Raw genomic sequence first — 24,083 nt, 5'->3', positions numbered from 1 at the left:
TGCTTTGGAGTGGCATGCAGGGGATAAGACTGGGATAGAGAAATGCGGAAATTTGCCCCCAGGAGGGGAAAAAAACTAAAGGAAACAGAAAGACCCAGACAAGCCTGACTACGCCAAGCAATGTTAAGAGGAGGAATTTAGGATTGCTGCTTTCTTTCTTTCTATTCACCCTGCACAGCTAGAGCTAGTGGTGCCCCAGCCCTTCTCCGTCCCCCATAGGTGTATCCAGCCCTCCTTGCCCAGGGAAGGGCAGCGGCGGTTGTGAACCGTTGAACATTTTGCTCGGAACATCGGAAAAGGATGCGAGGGGTGGCGGGGGAATCTGCAGAGTCGGAAGGGGGGCCACCCCAGAGTCATCTAGTCCAACCCCGCAACTGCAGTGCAGGATGCGCATCGTGGAAAATCTGACTGCTTCCCAGGAAAGGACTTTCAATGGCGCTATGTTGCTTTCGCTAGATCAGCTTTGCTAGCTTGCAAAGATTCGGTTTTATATTGTTCTCAGTTCTATTATAATTTAATTGCTTTTTTCCCCACAACTGCTATCTCCGATAGATCTTTAGCTTTCTGCATTTTCTCTGCGTTGGTTTTAATTTTGAGTCCCGGTCCCAGGGGAAAAGGTGGGCCATACATAACGATGGTGATGCTTTAGTTGCGATTCCTGCATTGCAGGGGGGTTGGACTAGGTGACCCTTGGCGCCCCCCTTCCAATTCTATGATTTGATGATGATGATGATGAACAGGGGTGGCATGATGTAATCCCTGCATTGCAGGGGGTTGGACTAGATGACCTTTGGAGTCCCCTTCCAATTCTATGATTTGATGATGACGATGATAAACAGGAGTGGGAAGATTTAGCTGCCTGGCAGTTCTGTCTCTCGCCCCCCAACCCCCCCAAAATCTGTGATTCCTGCATGGCAAGGGTTGGACTAGATGGCCCTAAGGGTCCCTGCAGTTCTATGATCCTGTGAAAAGCGGGCATCACTGGGCCAGGAAGGGATCAAAGTCTCCTCTGGCTCTCCTCTGGCAGTGGGTGTGCATGTGCGCTTGAATCACGCAGCCTTCTCGGTTCCCTTCACGGCTGAGTGTGGCCTGACTCACTGCTTCCTCGCACAGAGAAAACCAGGCAGCCCTGAAAAAAAATCCACGGCGCGCTGAGCTCCTGGTGCTCACGAAAGGGCTTCAGGGGTGCTTCTCCATCTTGGCATCTAAGGGGGTTCTTCCTAAACCACCAGCCACCCGTCCTGCTGAGCCCAGAAGAGAATGAGGGTGCGGGAGACAGGGCCCACCCCCCTCTTCGCTCCCCTCTCAAGGTTGAACGCCTGTCTGGCAGCAGTAATAAATTTCCAGGAAATGACGCCGCCTCCTCGGGACAGCTTAAAGGCTGAGGATTTATGGGGGCACCAGCTTCTGTGGACGAAAGGCCACTTTGTCGGATGTGGGGTGGGTTTGGAGGAGGTGGGCAGGAAGGGGGAACTGGGTTTTAGCCCGTGTTTGCCATGCTCAGAGTAGGCCCATTGAAATTGAGGGACTACTCTTCCCCTCCTGCAGTTTCCAGCACCTGCTATTCAGGAGCTCAGACACTGGACACAGAACATTGCCAACATGGCAAGGGTTCAGCTATAGCCATCTCCTGCTCTGTGATTTTAGTCTAATCCTCTTTTCATAGATTCGTAGAGTTGGAAAGGATGCTGGAATCCCAGCAAAAGCATCCATCACAGATGGCCATCCCACCTCTGCCTATAAGCCTTCAAAGTCAACCACCTCCCAAGGGGAATCGTTCCACTGTTGTACAGCTCTTGCATTCAGAAGGTTCTCCCTGATGTTTAGTTGAAATGTCTTTTCTTGTAACACCAATCCGTTGTTTCAGTCCTGCCCTTCAGAGCAGGGGAAAACAAGCTTGTTCCCTCTTCCATGTGACAGCCCTGAATATATTTGAAGGTGGCCATCATATCTCCTCTCAGTCTTCTCTTTATTGGGCTGCATTGGGTATAATTCCCTCAACCGTTCCTCATAAGGCTTGGTCTCCAGACCCTTGATCCTCTGGGTTGCCCTCCTCTGCACGCCTACCAGTTTGCCAACATCCTTCTTAAATTGTGGCACCCAGAATTGCACACAGGATTCCAGGTTGTGGGATGTGAAACACAAGAGCAGTCAAGTACAACATTCCTAGAGTGAACATGTTTGCGTATGTGGAGGAATGTTTGTCCAGCCAGCAGGTCAACTTCCTGTTTCCTTCTGGGCTGGGACAGACTTCCTCTGCATGTAACTAGAGGAGGGTGTGGCCTCACCTGTGCAGGTAATACCAAAAGCACAGGGCAGGGCAGCCATCTCTCTCTCTCTTTGACTACATGCATAGAAGAAGCAACCAAAGATACTCTCCTGACCAAGAGAGGACAAAGGGACTGTCTCCTTATGGGATAGTTTCCAGGTGTATGTTAGCTTTTCTAAGCTAAGTCTGCCTTCTGGGATCCGACTGTGAACAGAATGTTAGTGAGTAAACTCTTTTTATACTTTTATAGAAGACTGTGTTGTGTCTTATCTTTTATGAGGGAATAAGGGGGAAATAGCAGAACAGTTATTCTAGAGGCTTTAGCGAGCCTGAGCAAACGCATCCGCTGTAAATTTTAAAAGGGGAATGTTACTCCGCTAATTTGTGAACTTGTTAACACAAGTTGGAAAGGCTATAATCAAACAATATATCCTCTCCTGCATCCCTGAACGTTCCCATACAGGTGTGGTCTGACCAAGGCAGAATAGAGCAGTACTGTTTCTTCCCTTGATGTGGACACTTGACTTCTCGTTATACAACCTAGAATAGCATTCACTTTTTTTGCTGCTGTATCACACTGTTCACTCATATTCAGCTTGTGGCCCACTAAGACCCCAGATCCTTTTCACAGGTACAGCCAGGAATCCTCCATCCTGTATTTGTGCATCTCGTTCTTCCAGATGGATAATACCTAAGAAACTGCTTCACATGTATTATTACGTTGTCGTTTTTATGAGGATATACGTTTGACTTTTATTACACCTGTTTTGCAAAAGTCTAGGAAAGAATTGGAATACCATAGTTTAAAACTACTGCTAGAGGATAAGAATCCCAAGACTACATCAAATGTAGCTAAATTCTGTGCGTCTGCAATCAGTCGCAGGAAGCAAGTGGTACCCCATAATGACCAAACCCCCAAATGTTAATTACAGGGGGCACGCTAACAATTAATTTTTAATTTTTATATTTAAATCCTTGTTATATTCATATTGTCTCTTGTATTTTTGATATTTTTTATGATCTGTGATATTGTGTGTGTTGACGCTGGTCTGTGACTGTATTAATAAAATTCATTCATACCTAAGAAATATATCCTCTCTTAGTTTCTATACCCATCCCTACAGCCAGCCAGGCAAGAACACCCAAGGGAGGGAGCAAAGCAGCGGTGAGCGATTGGAGTGGTCCGAGGAGAGGAGGATGTGGCCTAGAGACTGTCGTGAGGGTCAGACAGAGAGGCATTTATCCCCAGGCCTAAGGTTCACTGCCCTTGCAGTAAGGTTTCCTAAGCTAATGGACATCTATCATTATCTGGTGTTCTGGAAGGTTTCATCATGATGCAGTTTTGAAGGGAGAGGGTCTGAGACAGATCCTTCAATGCACACTTGCACACTTCACAAACGAGGAAGATGGGGACGAAACAATTTAAGTAAATTGCATGTGTGTGCCGTGCAAAATTTAGACGCGAAGGATGACAAGGGCAAGATCTTGCATGCATGTGTTGTTTTCTCTTGAGAAAGAAGGACCAAACATCTAGGAATGCAAACATCTTAAGATGGGAGGGGTTGAATGGGGAGAATTTTGGAAGATATAAAGCTTTTTGGAGGAGTAATTTCTCTGGACGGGATGGCTGAGGTGGTGATGTGAAAATAGGAAGGAAGGAAGGAAGGAAGGAAGGAAGGAAGGATAGACAGACATATGGATGAATGGATAGGTGGACAAAGCTTCCTTCCGAAAGCTAGATTAGCTTTGGGATTCTGTTCAAAGTTCGCAACCACCAGCAGCACCCAGGGTTTCCTCTACCCCAGACCCCCCCCCCAGAGGACACCCCAAACTGCCAATCCCACAAGCTGCAGCTAATCTTAAATTCTGAGCAAGTCTTGGCCTCCGTGCAAGGGTTGCGTCTACCCGGCTGCTAGCCAATCGGAACTCACAGTTTGTCCCTACGAGAAGCACAGCGGTTTCGAGAGGAGGAAAAACAACAACAACAACAACAGCACGTTATTGAGCAGTTTCCAGGCCAGAGGAAAAACAGGGCAAAAGGTCCAGAAAGCAAACGACACACACGAATGGCACAGAGACGAACGCGGTGGGGGGGGGCTGCCGGAAAGTGTGGGGCACCCTCCTGGGTCCGACACAGCCGAGGGGGAAGCCCAGATGTGGTGCAAAGAGGGAGGGGTGAATTTGTTTCTGTTTCCCTTGATTTCTCCCAAGTCTTAAGCTCAGTTCTCCAGGCATTTGACGCCTGAGATGTGTGCTTTCAGGACCTTATTCCTGTGACCATAATCAGATTTAACTGTTTTTAATCAGATGTCAAACAGATAAACAATATATGACTTTTGGAAGACACCTGAAGACAGCCCTGAACAGGGAAGATTTTAATGTTTGGGCTTTTATTGTGTTTCCAATATTTTGTTGGAGCTGCTCAGAGTGGCTGGGTGGCATATAAATAAAATTATTATTATTTATTATTTATAATAACTCATTATTTATAATTCATTATTATTATTTATAATAATTATGGGTGGCTAATAATAATAATAATAATAATAATAATAATAATAATAATTATTCTGAATTTTAAATGGCTGGAATCTGCCCTGGAACCTGCCGGTGAAGGGCAGGAAATAAATAAATACTACTAATATACTACTAGTAGTAATAGTTTTATTTTTATCTTGTTTTAATGCCCTCATACCAATTTGCCAGTACTCTAGTGCAAATTTCTCCTTATACACATTTTCTTAAATGCAATTTTTGCCTGATGCAGAAACGTTTTTGAGAAGACTTTCCTGCAATATTAATGAATTTTATTTATTGTTTTCACTAACTTTTTCCCTCCCCCCCCCCCTTTGCATTCATTACTTGGCAGAAGAGATTCACTGCAAAACTGCGATAAGTGCAAATTTTGAAGTATGGTTGAAGTAACAGTTTGCTTTTGTTGTTGTTGTTGTTGTTTAGTCATTTAGTCGTGTCCGACTCTTCGTGACCCCATGGACCAGAGAACGCCAGGCACCTCTGTCCTCCACTGCCTCCCGCAGTTTGGTCAAACTCATGCTGGTAACCTCGAAAACACTATCCAACCATCTCGTCCTCTGCCGTCCCCTTCTCCTTGTGCCCTCCATCTTTCCCAACATCAGGGTCTTCTCCAGGGAGTCTTCTTTTTCTTTACAGCATTGGACTTTCCTTTCGCTTCCAGGCATATCCGCAACTGAGCGTCCTTTCGGCTTTGGCCCAGCCGCTTCATCAGCTCTGGATCTACTTGTCCTCCGCTCTTCCCCAGTAGCATGTTGGACGCCTTCCGACCTGAGGGGCTCATCTTCCAGCGTCATATCTTTTATATGCCTGTTGTCTTTGTCCATGGAGTTTTCTTGGCAGGGATACTGGAGTGGCTTGCCAGTTCCTCCTCCAGGTGGATCACGTTTGGTCAAAACTCTCCACTATGACCTGTTCATCTTGGGTGCCCTGCTCGGCATAGTTCATAGCTTCTCTGAGTTCTTCAAGCCCCTTCGCCACGGCAAGGCAGTGATCCATGAAGGGGAACAGTTTGCTTACTGTTTCCAAAAGGATGAATTAGATACAGGCTTGCATTAAAAGCCTAACAGCACCAAAATTCCTCCTCTGACCCGCTGCTACTGTGTGCATTTGAAAATAGACTGAATATATTGAAATGTGCCAAATTCACCTCGGCTTCCATCCAACAGCGTTGCCTGCTATTTCTGAACAGCATCACAAATTTTAATCTATGGGACAAAATTTGTGGGGGGTTTGGGGGGCCTTTCCTGTAGTTGTATTGCTTTAAACTGTTTTTAATATTGCATTTTAATATTACTGTTGTGTGTTAATTGTTATAACCTGCTCTGGGACTTTAGGGAGAAGGGTGGTAATAAATTGATAAATGAGGAGATAATAAAAAATGTTTGATTATACCAAAACAAAAACCCTGAAGCTTTTTTTCTAGAGATTATATGGACAGAATTCCCCCCCCCCAAAAAAAAAGATGGTTGAGTTGTTTATGTATGTAACTACAGCAGCTAGGCTTCTTTATGCACAGAAATGGGAAGATGAAGAAGTTCCCACAGAAGAAAAATGGATAAGAAAAGTGATGGTTTCTGATGAATCAGAAAAGCCAACAGCTAAGAGAACTTAATGACGACTGCTTTGTGGAATTATAGACACATTTTCCAGGCTATTCAAAGAAATATTATAATTCAATGAATTCGTGAGCAGGATTTGAACTATGAGCAACAGAAATAATTAGACATTATTGTATTATGGTTAGGATATAAAAGATGCAGTAATGAGATAGAATGAAAACCCCCTACAGAAAATGAAATGCAATGTTGATAAAACAAAAGAAAAAAATAATATGGACTGGAACTTTATGTGAAATTTGTGGACATTTAATATTATACACACACTGTGTCTACTCCTACTACTAATGATAGTGGTATTATTATTATATTTTGCTTGTGATAATGCAGCACTTTGAGTGAATTAATGCCTTATTATCCCTTTGCAGCTACGCTGCATCTTTGTACTTCCAGGCTGTGATGTTTTGTGGTTTGCATTTTTTAGTCTTCGTTATTCCACACGGCCTTTTTTCTTCTTTATTATGCTTGCACTTGGGATTTTTGGGTTAACAAATCAGTAAAAAGTGAAAGGAAGGGGGGGGGGAAATGATGGGATATCTCCATCCTGGAGAAAGCGGAGAGATTCGAACTCAGCACCAAGCAAACCCAACGAGCTCAACGCGTGCAGGAACCTGGTTTTCCCCTCGGCTGCGGCAGGGGGCACGAAAGACCCCCTCGGCGAGTGCCATCCTTTCCCCTGCTATGCCCTCCTCGGCAGGAGTAGAAGAACCGGGACTTACCTCTCACACACACGGACCGTCCAGGCAGCGATAATCCAGGAGGAGATGCTGAAGACCAGGAGGACCGTCCCGGGGCAGATGGTCATGAGGGTCTTCATGACGAAGCGGGTGTTGAAGTTGATCTTGTTGAGGGCCCCGATGCTCCGCGAAGAGGCGTCGGTGAAGAGTTTGCTGTGGAGGAGCATGACCCGCCCGATCAAGTAGAGGCGTAGGAACATCGGAATGGAGAGGATGATGTCCACGTCGGTGTTGGCCTCCGAGGTGGCGTACGTGAACGCCAGGCGGGTCGTCCACGTGAAGAAGTACTGACCCGGGATGGGATGGATGGCGCAGACCAGGAGCTCCAAGGTGATGAAGAAGATGCGCTCATAGGTCATGGCGATGCGCCAGTCGTCCGCTCCGTTGTCCACCATGAACAGCTGTGAAAAGGGAGGGACGGCGTTCAGGTTTGCAGGGTACAGAAACAGCACACCCGTCATGGTCAAGGAAGGTGGGCACTTACTTGGCAAGGGCTCTTTGCAAGGAATGCACATGGTAACTTAGCCAATTCTTGATCTTACTTAATGGTTGCTCCTGAGTCTTTTATACATTTTATGTGTTTAATAGGTATTGATTAGCAAAGTTTTGTGGATGATTGCTTCCCCCTCTTACGATTCTATTGTCTAACAAAGAAAAAGGGTAAAGGACCCCTGGACGGTTAAGTCCAGTGAAAGGCGATTATGGGGTTGCAGTGCTCATCCCGCTTTCAGGCCGAGGGAGCCGGCGTTTATCCACAGACAGCTTTCCGGGTCATGAGGCCAACATGGCTAAACTGCTTCTGGTGCAATGGGACACCGTGACGGAAACCAGAGTGCACGGAAACGCCGTTTACCACAGTGGTACCTATTTATCTACTTGCACTGGTGTGCTTTTGAAGTGCTAGGTTGGCAGGAGCTGGGACAGAGCAACGGGAGCTCATCCCGCCACGGGGATTCGAACTGCCGACTTTCTGATCAGCAAGGCCAAGAGGCTCAGTGGTTTGGACCACAGCGTCACCTGCATCTAAATTGTCTAAATTATGCCAATATAGGCTGAATGAAGAAGAAGAAGAAGAAGAAGAAGAAGAAGAAGAAGAAGAAGAAGAAGAAGAAGAAGAGTAAGAACAAGACCACCACCACCACCACCAACAGATGATTGATAGATGTTAAATAGATATCCCCCCCCCCCAAGAGTGACACTTACAATTTTGTGGTTCGGATTGAAGGGCATGGGCATCTTCCAACCTTTTCCTGCTACTCCCCCCCCCCCAATATTAATAACTGCAAGACACCATGCTCTTCCTTCTATGCGGTTGAGACGCTCGCATTCATCACAATCCCACTGATTCATTTCTTAAGGGCGCAATCCGTCCTCCACTCACCTGGGAGTGAGACCCATTGAATTCCGAGGGATGTACACCTGAGCAGGTGTGGAAAGGATGGAGCCGTAAATCAGGGCGGGACTGGGAAGGGGTAGATGATCAGCTCACTTAAAAAACCCTTAAACGGGTCTGGTCGTGGCAAATTTTGGACACGCAGAAGCATGAATCTCAAGGGATTTTAAGAACGCAAACAGAAACCGAGATGGAATAATGTTGTTTAGTGTGTATGGTTTTCAAGGTCTGCCTGGCACCTCAGAACGTTGAGTTTCGTCGAGTGCAGAGTTGTGCTCTCTCCATCTATCAGTGAAGGGCAGAGCAAGGTCAAAGACCCTCTCAGCCTTTGACTCAGGATCTGTTTGTTCCGGGGCCCACCTGCATCCCCTTGAAAATGTCCTCCTCTTCTGCCTCACCTCTGCAGGGCTGAGGGTCAGTTCCTCAGTCCTCTGACGCAGCCCATAAAAACATTTTAATGGAAAAACTCTCCCTGCTGTTTAGTGGCGGGTGCTAGATGCTGTGAGATGTCACAAGCCGGCGCCTCGCCATTCGGCGACGGCACTGGCGCCAGCTGGGGCTGCTCAACTGAGGAATGGCTCCAGGCTGCAGCAGCCCCAAAGTCAGACCTGCCCCATCTGTTCCTCGTTCAGAGGAAACAGCAGCAGCACCCAAAGCAAAACCCTCCCAAATTGCTTGGACCCGGTCTTATTCAACATCTTTATCAACGACTTGGATGATGGACTCAAGGGCATCCTGATCAAATTTGCAGATGACACCAAACTGGGAGGGGTGGCTAACACCCCAGAGGACAGGATCACACTTCAAAATGACCTTGACAGATTAGAGAACTGGGCCCAAACAAACAAGATGAATTTTAACAGGGAGAAATGTAAAGTATTGCACTTGGGCAAAAAAAATGAGAGGCACAAATACAAGATGGGTGACACCTGGCTTGAGAGCAGTACATGTGAAAAGGATCTAGGAGTCTTGGTTGACCACAAACTTGACATGAGCCAACAGTGTGACGCGGCAGCTAAAAAAACCAATGCAATTCTGGGCTGCATCAATGGGAGTATAGCATCTAGATCAAGGGAAGTAATAGTGCCACTGTCTTCTGCTCTGGTCAGACCTCACCTGGAGTACTGTGTCCAGTTCTGGGCACCACAGTTCAAGAAGGACACTGACAAACTGGAACGTGTCCAGAGGAGGGCAACCAAAATGGTCAAAGGCCTGGAAACGATGCCTTATGAGGAATGGCTAAGGGAGCGGGGCATGTTTAGTATTGTTCAGATGAACCACTTCTTTAAGCAGTGGTTTTGTAACCAGGCACCGTATTCTTCGCTCCATAAGACGCACCTGACCATAAAGACACACCTAGTTTTGAGAGGGGGAATACAAGAAAAAAATAGTGAGGTTTGTCTCCTTTTTCCTTTTCTTGTTAGGCTATCTAAAGGTGACAAAGCAATGTGGAAGAAATGTTCTGCTCTGAAAAGGAGGAGGTTAAGGGGTGATATGATAGCCATGTTCAAATATATAAAAGGATGTCACATAGAGGAGCGAGAAAGGTTGTTTTCTGCTGCTCCAGAGAAGCAGACACGGAGCAATGGATCCAAACTACAAGAAAGAAGATTCCACCTAAACATTAGGAAGAACTTCCTGACAGTAAGAGCTGTTTGACAGTGGAATTTGCTGCCAAGGAGTGTGGTGGAGTCTCCTTCTTTGGAGGTCTTTAAGCAGAGGCTTGACAACCATATGTCAGGAGTGCTCTGATGGTGTTTCCTGCTTGGCAGGGGGTTGGACTCGATGGCCCTTGTGGTCTCTTCCAACTCTATGATTCTATGATTCTATGCTCCCACCTATGGACAAGAAAATCCATCTATGTTACACCTTCTTGGTTTCTCCCATTCCAGACCCTCCCAGCATCCCTATTTTCCAAGGACAGTCCCAGATTTTCAGAAGCCATCCCGGTTTCGGATTCGATCCTGGAATGTCCCAGTTTTCCTTAAAGGTAAAGGGACCCCTGACCATTTGGTCCAGTCGTGGCCGACTCTGGGGTTGCGGCACTCATCTCGCTTTATTGGCCGAGGGAGCCGGCGTACAGCTTCTGGGTCATGTGGCCAGCAGGACTAAGCCGCTTCTGGCGAACCAGAGCAGTGCACGGAAACGCCGTTTACCTTCCGGCCAGAGCGGTACCTATTTATCTACTTGCACTTTGACGTGCTTTCGAACTGTTAGGTGGGTAGAAGCAGGAACCGAGCAACGGGAGCTCACCCCGTCGCGGGGATTTGAACCGCCGTCCTTCTGATCGGCAAGTCTTAGGCTCTGTGGTTTATCCCACAGTGCCACCCGCGTCCCTTAGTTTTCCTTAGGATGTCCCTATTTTCATCAGAGAAATTTGGGAGGGTATACCATTTTGCTTGTTCCGTTTTAGCATCCTTGAAAACCACAGCCACCTTTCTCCTAATATAGGCAGGTTCCTGTTGCCATTTTGCTTAGTATATTGTTTCATAGGACTATAGAGCTGGAAGGGTCCCCAGAGGGTCGTCTAGCTCAACCCCCTGCGATGAAGGAAGATTGTTGCTGCTGCTGCAAATGACTGTCGCAGACAGCTTTCCTCCATCATGTTACTAGAGTTCTACGGCGTTATCCAAGGAGGAGCTGAATGCTGGACACTTCAGGGTAGGCGAAAGAAAATGCATCTTCACACAGACACAGGGCGTAGTTAAACTGTGGAACTGCAGGCAGTAATGGCTGCCAACCTAGATTGTTTTAAAAGAGGATTAGACAAATTCACAGAGAAGACTACCAATGGCAAGTAGCCATGATGTTTGCTGTGTTGCTGTCTCCATGACGTTGGGCAAAAGTTTCCTGCATTGCAGAGGGTTGGACGCTGTGGTCCCTTCCAACTCTGCGATTTAAGAACCCTGGGTGATACATATTCAATGCTAACCATACTCATGGTAGACATGTTGAAATGTCTAACTCCAGCCCAGTCATGTCAGTAGGTCTACAACTGGGTGAGGCATCAACTCCAGCAAAGTTTCACTGCAACTCCATGATTCTCCCAAGCAAGGCGTATATACAAAACCCTACACAGATCTGGCTGACACAAGCCACAAAACCACAGCTCGCCCCTATACACGAAGCCAAGCCAAAGCACAACTAAGTGCAATACAGCCATCTTCTCAGGAAAACTCTTCACAAAGTTCAAGAGGTCAAGACACAAAGACTTTAGCAACTAATCCACACCTAATGACCCACCTAAGTGGTACTCAGGATATCACTCAAGAAATCACTCAAGGTATCTCTCAAGTAATTAAGGAACAAAAGAAGAAAAGGCACACTAGCCTGGGAACTTCCTCTCTGCCCAGAACATTGGAGGCTAGACACCACACCCCCTCTACAGTATTTATAGGAACTCAAACATTGAGATCCCGCTCTGTTCCAGTAACAAGAAGCCGAAAGCACCAGCCTGAAGATGACGAGTGAGACCTCGTCGAAACGTCGCCTAGACACCCCAACTTTTACACGGGAAGACACCCGAGGACACCAAAACCTGCAAAACCCTAAATGTATCTACGCTAGTAGGGCTGCAAGAAGTTCTGTAAGGAGAATTATGTGAAATATTGCAAGGAAGACTATGAAAAGAACGGTTAGTTAATGATAATTAAAAGCAATAGAGAAATTAAGAAATGAAGAATAAGTGATAAAGAACGGAAAATATTCAGAGGTTGTTAACAGAAGTCTAAAATATTGTATAAGATAAGAATTTATGTTAAATGATTGTTGGAAATAATATGTTAAAAAACCAATAAAAATGTATAAGAAAACAACAACCCTAAATGTCTCAGGCCCCTTCCTGACAGATCAGCAGAGGGGGCCCTTTTGGAAGTTCCTCCACCCTCAGAGGCTTGAGGGGTGGCAGCCCAGGAGAGGGCCTTCTTTGTGGTGGCCCCAATGTGTGGGGCTCCCCCCCCCCCGGTGTGTCTGGTATCTACATTGCATAGCTTCCAGAGAATCCTGAAGACACACCTCTTTAACCCTGGCTTTTGACATTTGAGGCTCAATCAGCAGAGCATGGGACTCCTGATCTCAGGGTTGTGGGTTCGAGCCCCATGTTGGGCAAACAATTCCTGGATTTCACGGAGTGGCACTAGATGACCCTTGTAGCCAACTCTACAATTTGTGATTCTATGTTTTTAGGACCCACCTTATTCCTGGGATTGCAAGTCGTTTAAAACCATTTTTAACATCGTATTTCAATTGTTCTTGGACCACAGGGAGGAGGGCAGGTGATAATAATAATAATAATAATAATAATAATAATAATAATAATAATAAATTTTATTTATACCCCGCCCTCCCCGGCCAGAGATGGACTCAGGGCAGCTAACACCAATAAAATCAGAGTAAAAGCATAATAGGGGAAAGAAAAAGAAAAAAATTATAAAATACAGGTTAAAATGCAATTTAAAATGCAGCCTCATTTTAAAAGTAGCTGATAAATCAAGACCATAAGGGGAGGGGAACATAAGGGTCAGACGGAGTCCTAACCAAAGGCCAGGCGGAACAGCTCTGTCTTGCAGGCCCTGCGGAAAGATGTCAAGTCCCGCAGGGCCCTGGTCTCTTGTGACAGAGCATTCCACCAAGTCGGGGCCAGCACTGAAAAGGCCCTGGCCCTAGTTGAGACCAGTTGAACCACTTTGCGACCTGGGACCTCCAAAACGTTGTCATTTGTGGTCCCGTAGGTACGAGGGTCCTACGCCGTGAAGGGCTTTAAAGGTCAAAACCAGCACCTTAAACCTGACCCTGTACTCCACCGGGAGCCAGTGCAGCTGGTATAGCACCGGGTGAATGTGATCTCGCAGTGAGGACCCCGTAAGGAGCCTTGCCATGGCCTTCTGCGCCCGCTGGAGTTTCTGGGTCAGCTTCAAGGGCAGCCCCGCATTAACAATAATAAGATATTATTGGCTTTCGTACAAAACCTGCTCGACGGTTGGATTCTCACCTGGATCTCTCTCGCGTGGTACATGATGATGAGCCCCAGCAGGATCATCGTGGACAGGCTGATGAGGCATTTGAGGGCAAATGAATATGAAGACTCCTAGAGGGGCGAAGGGAGGCGAGACATAGTGCATTGTTAAACTGAGGAACTCACTGAGACAGGATGTGGGGATAGCCACCAACTTGATGGCTTTAGAAGAGGATTTGGGAGGGGGGTGGGAATCTACAAGGGAGAGGGCTATCAACAACTGCTATGTTCCACCCCCTGCACTGGAATAATACCAGTTGCTGGGAAGAGAGTTGTGCTAATTTTGGGGCTTCTCTCCTAGGCCAGATGAGCCATTTTGAATTCTGATTCTGCCTTCTGCGGCATTAGCTACCCCTCCCGGATTGGTGTTGTCTGCAAACTGGATGAGCACCCCCCTCATGAAAATTTAATTAAATCTTTTAATTGTGTATATTAAATCATATTAAATATACTGCAAACACTTTAATTCACGATGTGAAATTTTAATTCAGTGGCATGGACCACGGGTTCTGTGTCGGAAGTTCACCTGTAGACCACTCGGTATGAAAAATTGGACTACCCTGGACTAGAATTCCAGCTTGTCGATATCTACATTAAAGTGGGGTGCCCAGAACTGAAGATGCGTCTCTTTATCCTTTGACAGCTGGTATGCATATCATTAGGATCATATGTGGTGGGATTGCAATGTAATTAAAAAATTTTGGGAAATGATATACAACGAATTGATGAAAATGTTCCATTTAACATTTGTTAAAAAACCTGAAGCATTTTTGTTAGGGATTGTAGGGAAAGATCTGCCAAAAAAGCTGAAAAACATCTTCATGTATGCCACAATGGCCGCGAGAGTTCTAATAGCACAAGGTTGGAAGATTGAAGAAACCCCAACTAAAGAATCATGGCAGGAAAAATTGATGGACTATGCAGAACTGGCAAAACTGACATATAAGCTATGGGACAAGGATAACTGTGACTTTAAAGATGAATGGGAACCCTTTACAAAGTATTTGAAGATGCAACAAAGCAAACTGGACTCCTTGGCAGGTTTTGAATAAACATTACCAAACTTTTTATTGATAATAATCAGCTAAATAGTTTGAGGATCTATACAACTGTGTAACATGCAGAAAACAGCATTCTTAGAGAAATCAAAGACTGGAACTGAGAGAAGCCAGAGGGTGGGGTGGGGGTGGGTGGGTGGGTTTTGTGTGGGAGGGGGGAGGAAAAATGGGGGGGGGGAATAAGGATGATATGTTTCTGGATAATATGTGCTGTTTTAATTTTGAATAAAAAAAGTTTTTTTTACAAAAGGATCGACCTTGTTTCTGTAAGTCACTTTGAATTGCTTTATTGTTGCAACCTGCCCTGGGACGTTAGCGTTAAGGCCAGGTTGTAAGCTGTAACAATAATAACTAACAATAATAGGAATCTGATGCCCCTTACCTTGGTGTAGACCCCCCACGACAGCTCCGTCTCCGTCACCATGACCACGATCCCAAACATCCCAAAGATCAGGGCGTAGTCGCTCAGCCGCTTCCTCTTCTCGAACAGCGCCCTCCGGTGGCCCAGCCGGTAGCCAATGTTCTGGTTCTTCTTGTGGCTGCGTGGCCTCTCCTCGGCCTCGGGGTCGTCGTCCAGGTGGGGGTCCGACCCCTTGCTGCGCTCAGACTTGGAGACCACCACCTCCAGGCCGGAGTCGTGGAAGGTTTGCAGGGGCTGGGTCTCGGCGTCTAGGTCGTGGAGGTTGTGGCGGGAGGAACTCAGGCTGCTGAGGGGCCGGATGACGCCGCCGTTGTATTTGCAGCTGTTCATGGCTATCTCGGCGAAAGGGCTGGGCTCGCTGACCGTGCTCCTGGACCCAGCATGGCTCAGAATTTGGGAATTAGCATTCACCTGGGGAGAGGAGGTGCCAGCAGTGAATCGCACCGTGCAAGTCGGAGTCAATTCTTTACTGGCAAAAACACGATTTGCACAGGGGTGTCAGGCCTAAGGAGCACAGCAGCCCGTCTCTGGTAGGTCTTAGCCCCATGAAACAGTTGCTGAGAGTGAAGGTCCCTGTCTCCCCACAGCTGCCTAAGCCCCCTCTTCTCCAGGGCTTTTCCCCAAGCAATCGGGGACTGTGCCTGCATGCAGTCAACCTCTCCTCTGCTCTTTTCATGCCTCTCCTTGTTCTGGGAGACAATGGGTGAGGGGAGCTGGTTCATAGCTGTCAACTTACAGATTTGAAAATAAGGGACCAGCAGCCTCGAAAATAAGGGATCAGCAGCCAAAATAAGGGATTTTCCAAGCACAGGTATGTTCGACTTCCGAGGCCCTCTGAGCCAAAGGCAGAAAGCCCAGCCAGCAGCCAAACAAAGCCTCAAGCAGTGGTTCCCACAGCGCAGCAACCCAGCAAAGGGGATGCAGCAAGGAAAACCACCTCTCCGCTGGGAAGCGCTGAGCAAAGTCGAGTCCCCAGGCAACGCGGCCGATTGGATCGGCACAAGGCATGCAAGCTCCACCCCCCAGTCGTTCTTATTGGGTGAGCAACGCAGCCAAGCAACACAGTTGGAGCCTCCCTCCTCCCTGGTCGGCAGGCAGGGAGGGAGAGGAGCTGCTTGCTTTGAAACCCAGGAAATTTAAGGGACATCAACAATAAGGGACAGCAGCGGGACACAGCGCTGGGATAAGGGGCTTTCCCGCCAAATAAGGGACGGTTGACAGCTATGAGCTGGTTGCAGCAGGAGAAATCCATGACTCTTCCCCAGCCAGATCCATCTCTGCCTCTGGGCCTGCCTCCTCTCCTGCTTCAGGTTCTGCCTTTGATTCTGAACTGCTCTCTGCCACAAACTCTCCCTGCTCACTAAGCCCTGTTACCTCTCCAGCTTCTGACACCTGCTGCCCCCAGGCTTTTCCCTCTGGCCACTCACTGTTGTCCCACCACCACTCCCTGGGCTCTGGGCCTTCTTTCCTTGGGGTTCCCTCAGTTGGTTCTCCCTGCCATTCTTCTGCCTCCAGCCAGTTACTGGTTCCTATTAACCTTATGATAGAATCATAGAATCCTAGAGTTGGAAGAGACCCCAAGGGCCATCGAGTCCAACCCCCTGCCAAGCAGGAAACACCATCAGAGCACTCCTGACATGGTTGTCAAGCCTCTGCTTAAAGACCTCCAAGGAAGGAGACTCCACCACACTCCTGGGCAGCAAATTCCACTGTCGAACAGCTCTTACTGTCAGGAAGTTCTTCCTAATGTTTAGGTGGAATCTTCTTTCTTGTAGTTTGGATCCATTGCTCCGTGTCCGCTTCTCTGGAGCAGCAGAAAACAACCTTTCTCCCTCCTCTGTGTGACATCCTTTTATATATTTGAACATGGCTATCATATCACCCCTTAACCTCCTCTTCTCCAGGCTAAACATGCCCAGCTCCCTTAGCCGTTCCTCATGAGGCATCGTTTCCAGGCCTTTGACCATTTTGGTTGCCCTCCTCTGGACACGTTCCAGAGACCTGATCATATACAGGTGAAACTCAAAAAAATAGACTCTTGTGGGAAAGTACATTGATTTCAGTAATTCAGCTTAAAAGGTGAAACTAATATATGAGATCGACTCATGACATGCAAAGCAAGATTTGCTTCTACTTCTCAGAGGTCCAATCTTGCTCTATTTGCAATCCTTGTTTTGCTGATTTCCTTGAATGTTCTAATTTTCTGAGATGGTTAATTTGGGGTTTTCATCAGCTGGACGCCATGATCATGGCAATGATAACAAATCAAGGCTTGACATATCTTGCTTTGCATGCCACGAGTCTATCTCATGTATTAGTTTCACCTTTGAAGTTGAATTAGTGAAATAAAGGAACTTTTCCACAATATTCTAATTTTTCGAGTTTCTCCTGTATAGAAGAGTTTTCCCCAAGCAATTGGAGCCTGTGCCTGATTGCAGACCATAGCCATTGCGCCATCATGAATTTGTCCAATCCAAGCCATCTAAGTTGGCGGCTGTCACTGCCTCCTTTCCCCCCAATTCCATTTTATTAAGTTTCAACATTTTTAACACAGACAGTCAAAACACAAAAAAATTCCTTCCAGTAGCACCTTAAAGACCAACTAAGTCAGTTCTTGGTATGAGCTTTCGTGTGCATGCACACTTCTTCAGATACACTTCTTTCATGCATGCACACGAAAGCTCATACCAAGAACTGACTTAGTTGGTCTTTAAGGTGCTACTGGAAGGAATTTTTTTGTTTTGACTATGGCAGACCAACACAGCTACCTATCTGTAGTCAAAACACAGTTTTGCCTCTTCTCTTATTTTTGTCACCTTCCTGTTTTCCCACAGAGTTGTTGTTTCTCTCCTTCTGTTGCTTCTATCTATCAAATCAGACCCACAATATTATACTCTAATCGCTTCGGCTGCTCGTAGCTTAAATCCTGCCTGCGAGTTCATCATACTACAAAATATCTTTAAGTAGTCCAAAAAACAGGCACCAATTCTTCCATAAAACACTCATCGTAAGGTCCCCTGGCCAGAACCCCTCTGACATGATGTTATATCTCCTCGCAGACACAGATAAGTATGTCACCTGGCGCGTAGCACTCTTTGCAACTGCCACTAGGAAAATGAGAGCAAATTATATAGCCATGGTAGTCACTGACTGTAAAGGAGATGAATTTATTTGACCCTATCCACATCAAGCTATATTCTATCTTTATCATCAAACTCCGAATATAATTGCACACTGTATCAATTAACATTATTTTTTAATATATCCGTGGCCATGTGATAATTTTAGCTTATAAATGTTATTGTTTAACATCTTAACTTGTATATTAAGGTATTTTTATAGCTCTGTTTAGAATAGGTAATGTCTTGATAATATAAATGTTTTAAGTTTTTTGTATCAATCCAGTAATTTCCTTTTAATTGTTGAATGATTCTGTGTACATTGCGGCAGCCTTTGGCTATGTGCATTAAAACTGACTGGCTGACACTCATCATTAGATTCTCTTAATTTTGTTGTTGATTTTGCCAGTTCTGCAGGTTCCTGTGGCAGGGAGTTCCACATCTCAACTCTTGTGCTCCACGAAGAAGGTCTTCTTTTTATCTGCCCCAAATTTTCCAATGATCACCCTCATTGGATGCCCTCGAGTTCTAGAGTAATGACAGAGGAAGCAAAGACGGTCCTCTAAAAAAATTCTGGCTTCCATGCATGTTTTCCTCTATCCAGAGCGAGCGATGTAGCTGGTTCAGTCAATGCACTGGACCAATGGACTGAGTCAGCGTACTACCTTCTTGTGCTCGCTTTGGACAGGCACCCAATTTACCCATCTGCGGACGCCTTTACCCAACCCCTTCCCCCAGTCGTGAGCGTTTAGCGGCTCTGGGAGGGTCCCGTGTGCCAATCAGGCATAGCACCCGCTCTGCCAGGCTGCAATTGTACCTGCCGCGTCCTGCTTTTGTGGCAGCCCTCCTCTCCCCTGAGATGCCAGCTTTGTTCCCCTGCTAAGAGGATCCTTGCAGCCTCGGCGCAATGTTCCCGGCGTGGCTAATTACACCCTGCAGGGCTCAAAAGCTTTGGCAGCAATATTTTCCCGTCCCGACGCCCTCCGAGATGTTCCCGGGACTGGCAGGCTAATTGCAAGGCAAGGTGACTCAGTGGCTCCCAAGGAAGGGAAGAGAGGGAAGGAATACGTGTGTGATCTGAGAGGTGGAGCCGGCTTGTTTTCCTCCTGCTCTGGAGGGTAGGATTCGAACCATTGGCTTCAAGTTGCAAGAATGCAGATTCCAACTAAACACCGGGAAGAACATTCTGACAGTAAGAGCTGTTCGACAGTGGAACAGGACTCCCTTGGGAAGTTAAGTTGTGGACTCCCCTTCCTTGGAGGTTTTTAAGCAGAGGTTGGATGGCATTATAGCTTGAGTTGAGATTCCTGCATTGCAGGGAATTCAATTCTTACCCTTCCAACTCTACAGTTCTATGACACCGGGAATTAGCAGCCTCAGGAGAAGAGACTGGGGCCTTGCGAGAAACGACCAGCTCATTCCGGAGTTACGACTAGAGGTGGAAGGATCAGAACGGAAGAACAACATTATTACTTATTCCTTTTTTTAATATGCCCTTCTCCTCCAAGGAGATGAGGGTGCTGTAGATGTTTCTCCCCTGCCTGCTTTGCAAAGTGTTGCTGCTGTGTAGCGTTCTGGTAGCCTCGTCTCCAAAAGAAGATGGTAGCATCAGAAAGGGTTCAGGAAAGGACAACCCAAATGATTGAGGGGATGGTGGAGTTTAGATGGTACATGATAGAGGGTTACAAAATCATACATCACATGGGGAAAGCAGATAGAGAGGTGCGCTCTCTCTCTCTCTCTCTCTCTCTCTCTCTCTCTCTCTGTCTCTCTCTCTTGTGTAACACTAGAACTCATGGTGGCTTCCAACATATATAAAAACAAAATAAAACATTTAAAAATTTCCCTATACAGGGCTCCCTTTGTATGTCTTCCAAAGGTTATATACTTATCTCCTTGACATCTGGTGGGAGGGCGTTCCACAGGGAGGGTGCCACCACCGAGAAGGCCCTCTGCCTGGTTCCTTGTAACCTCACTCCTCAGAGTGAAGGAACCACTAGAAGACCCTAGGAGCTGGAACTCATTGTCTGGGCTGGAAGATGCGGGTGGAGACACTCGTTCGGGTATACAGTGGTACCTCAGGTTAAGTACTTAATTCATTCTGGAGGTCTGCTCTTAAACCTGAAACTGTTCTTAACCTGAGGTACCACTTTAGCTAATGGGGCCTCCTGCTGCCACCGCGTCGCCGAAGCACGATTTCTGGTCTCATCCTAAAGCAAAGTTCTTAACCCGAGGTACTATTTCTGGGTTAGCGGAGTCTGTAACCTGAAGCGTATGTAACCTGAAGTGTATGTAACCCGAGGTACCACCGTACAGGGCAGAGGCTGTTTATAGGGCTTTCAAGGTCAGCACCAACACTTTGAATTGTGCTCAGAAACCTCCTGGGAGCCAAAGTAGGTCTTTCAGGGCCTGTGTTATATGGTCCCGGTGGCTGCTCCCAGTCCCCAGTCTAGCTGCCGCATTCTGGATTAGCTGCAGTTTCTGAGTCACCTTCAAAGGTAGCCCCACGTAGAGAGCATGGCAGTTGTCCAAGTGGGAGATAACCAGAGCATGGACCACTCTGGTGAGACAGGGAGCAGGCAGGGAGAGCCACTACCGGCGTTCCAGATGGAGCAGGATCCTCATAGAGCAAGATAATGGCAGGGACATTGACTACCACACTTGCACTGTTTGAGCATGTGGTTGGTCACTGTATGAACAGATGGGCCACTGGCCTGAACCAACAGTCTCTTCCTATGTCCTATGTCCTCGCTCTACGTGGGGCTGCCCTTGAGACTGACCCAGAAACTCCAGCGGGTGCAGAATGCCGCGGCAAGACTCCTTATGGGGTCCTCACTGCGAGATCACATTCACCCAATGCTATACCAGCTGCACTGGCTCCCGGTGGAGTACAGGATCAGGTTTAAGGTGCTGGTTTTAACCTTCAAAGCCCTATAGGACCCTCGTACCTACGGGACCGCCTCTCCTGGTATGTCCCACAGAGGAACTTACGGTCTTCAAACAAAAACATCTTGAAGGTCCCAGGCCACAGAGAGGTTAGGCTGTCCTCAACCACAGCCAGGGCTTTTTCGGCTGTGGCCCCAATCTGGTGGAACGCTCTTTCACAAGAGACTAGGGCTCTGCGGGACTTGACATCTTTCCACAGGGACTGCAAGACAGAGCTGTTCCACCAGGCCTTTGGCCAGGGCGCAGCCTGACCCCCTCCTCTGGCAATCTTCACAGAACTCTAGCCCAATGGTTGCCATCAATTTGATTTGAATTAATTTTATAATGAAATGATTTTATTAGTTCATTGTTGTTAGCTGCCCTGAGTCTGGCTTCGGCTGGGGAAGGATATAAATAAAATTTATTATTATTATTAAGGTATGTGATCTGTCAGAAAAACCCCCACCACTTTTAACAATTTCTTTTAAATGGGGTGGGGTGGAATTGTTGAGTTATAAAGCCAATGAGCTTTCAAGGAAAACCCAGGTGACTGGCCCTCATCCCTGTGCGTATAAATGAATGTGCTGGGTACAGTATTTGGATAGGGCTCGAGGGCAGCTGTGCCACCCCCCCCCCTTGAGACATCTTTCACGGGCTGGTTTGGAAGTTGTTTCAAGTCGAGACAGGCCACTGTTCCATCTACTTCAGCATTGTCTACACTGACCGGCAGACATTGAATGTGGCTTATTCTGCATGCAAGGCAAATGCTTTGATGCTGAGTTATGGCCTTTCCTCAAAGAAAGAAGCTAGTCCTCAATGTTTGGGGGGTGGGGCAGACCTATATTTTGAGGGCCCTGAAGCTCAAACTGTCATCGGGACCCCTTCTCAACCGGCAATGAAATCTGGGCAACCCCTGAAACCATCTTCTTCAAGGGTGTTTTTCCACAGCAGATCACCAGAGCTTTACAACATCTAGGCTACTGACACCAATCTTTGGGGATGTTGAAATATATACAGCAAAAAAAATCAATACATTTGACTCAAACCGACATGACTCTAAATGGGTCTATGAGGCCCCCCACATTAAGTGGTGTGGGGCCCCTTTACCTGGGGGGGGCAAACCCCATGTTGGGCGAAAGACTCCTGCAGTGCAAAGGGTTGAGCTAGATGGCCCTTGTAGTCCCTTCCCAACTCTACAGTTGGTCCCTTTCCCGCCCTGCCCTGGCCACAGTGATCCATGCGACGGTCACCTCCAGGCTTGACTACTGTAATTCGCTCTACGCGGGGCTGCCCTTGAAGCTGTCCCAGAAACTCCAGCAGGTGCAGAATGCTGCAGCGAGGCCCCTCACGGGGTCCCTGCCATGGGAGCATATTCACCCAGTGCTCTATCAGTTGCACTGGCTCCTGGTGGAGTATCGGGTCAGGTTTAAGGTGCTGCTTTTGACCTTCAAAGCCCTTTGTGGCTTAGGGCCATCGTATTTATGGGACCGCCTCTCCTGGTATGCCCCGCAGAGGACCTTAAGGTCCATGAGTAATCATGGTTTAGAGGTCCTGGGTCCTAAGGAAGTCAGATTATCCTCCACCAGGGCCAGAGCCTTTTCAGTGATGGCTCCGACCTGGTGGAATGCTCTGTCCCAGGAGACCAGGGTCCTGCAGGATTTAACCTCCTTCCGCAGGGCCTGTAAAACAGAGCTATTCTGCCTGGCCTTTAATTTGAATTCAGCCTGATCTTTTATTCCCCTTCCTTCCCTCCCCCTCCCCTTTTTATGAAGATTACCCGCTCTGGGATCCCACAGCTAATTCTCCCCTGGTCTCCTCGCTGGCCCAAAAAGGACTAATTTAGTCAGCTAGCCCTGGTGATCATCTAATGTTTATTGGATGGATTTCCCCCCAAATTGATTTTTTAATTCTGAATTTATTGATATTCATGTTTTATACTATCGTTTATGCTGTTTTTGGTTGCATCAATTAAGTGTTTTAAATTTGTTGTTAGCCACCATGAGCCCGGTTTTCTGAACCAGGAAGGGCGGGGTATAAATAAAAATTATTATTATTATTATTATTATTATTATTATTATTATTATTATTATTATAATGATCCAATGGCCTTGAGCTCCCCAGAAATACTGCAGAACTTTCATCCTTCCTGGACTTAATTCCTTCCATAATTTCTTGACTAATTCCTTCCTTAATTCTCTGTTTGTAGGTGCCAAGCTAAATCTGTCTGGCTTAGGGATGTTTCTGAAACCTTCCAATTTATCAATGGATGTTGTTGTTGTTGTTGTTAAAACAGAAGATCATAGAATCGTGGAGTTGGAAGGGATCCCTGAGGGTCTTCTAGTTCAACCCCCTGCAATGCAGGAATTTTTTTCCCCAAGGTGGGGCTTGAACTCACGACCCTGAGATTAATAGTCTCGTGCTCCGCCAACAGAGCTGTCCTAAATGTTAGGCAAAATTTAAATTTTCAAGACATCAGTCTTGAAAGACCTACCGGTACATTGGCTCCCAGTACGTTTCCGAGCACAATTCAAAGTGTTGGTGCTGACCTTGAAAGCCCTAAACGGCCTTGGTCCAGTATACCTGAAGGAGCGTCTCCACCCCCATCATTCTGCCCAGATGCTGAGGTCCAGCTCTGAGGGCCTTCTGGTGGTTCCCTCCCTGTGGGAAGTGAGGTTGCAGGGAACCAGGCAGAGGGCCTTCTTGGTGGTGGCACATGCCCTGTGGAACGCCCTCCCACCAGATGTCAAAGAGAACAACAACTACCAGACTTTTAGAAGACATCTGAAGGCAGCCCTCTTTAGGGAAGCTTTTAATGTTTGATGTAACAGTATCTGAATTTTTTTTGGAAGCCGCCCATAGTGGCTGGGGAAGCCCAGCCAGATGGGTGGGGTATAAATAAATTATTATTATTATTATTATTATTATTATTATTATTATTATTATTATTTAAAAGATGTAAGACAAACTTGCTGGGTCAGGCCAATAGCCCATGTGGC

The 24,083-nt window shown here is 46.8% G+C and overlaps 1 protein-coding gene across 2 annotated transcripts in view; it reads right to left on the bottom strand.

Moving 5' to 3' along the window:
* Nucleotides 1-24,083, bottom strand: part of KCNN1 (potassium calcium-activated channel subfamily N member 1) — an 83,119-nt gene that overhangs the window by 26,817 nt on the left and 32,219 nt on the right. For both annotated transcript variants that reach the window (XM_083720510.1, XM_083720509.1), the window contains exons 2-4: nt 15,005-15,454; nt 13,541-13,636; nt 7,140-7,558 (exon numbers count right to left, since the gene is read on the bottom strand). In XM_083720510.1, coding sequence (XP_083576636.1) covers nt 7,140-7,558; nt 13,541-13,636; nt 15,005-15,373 — 884 coding nt within the window. In that variant the 5' untranslated portion in view covers nt 15,374-15,454. The remainder of the gene's footprint in view (nt 1-7,139; nt 7,559-13,540; nt 13,637-15,004; nt 15,455-24,083) is intronic.

Source organism: Podarcis gaigeae (genome assembly GCF_964106915.1).
Source record: "Podarcis gaigeae genome assembly, chromosome: 18".
In the NCBI taxonomy this organism is placed as follows: domain Eukaryota; kingdom Metazoa; phylum Chordata; class Lepidosauria; order Squamata; family Lacertidae; genus Podarcis; species Podarcis gaigeae.
Note: the sequence above shows the minus strand (reverse complement) of the source record. Positions and strands in the feature narration are given on the sequence as shown.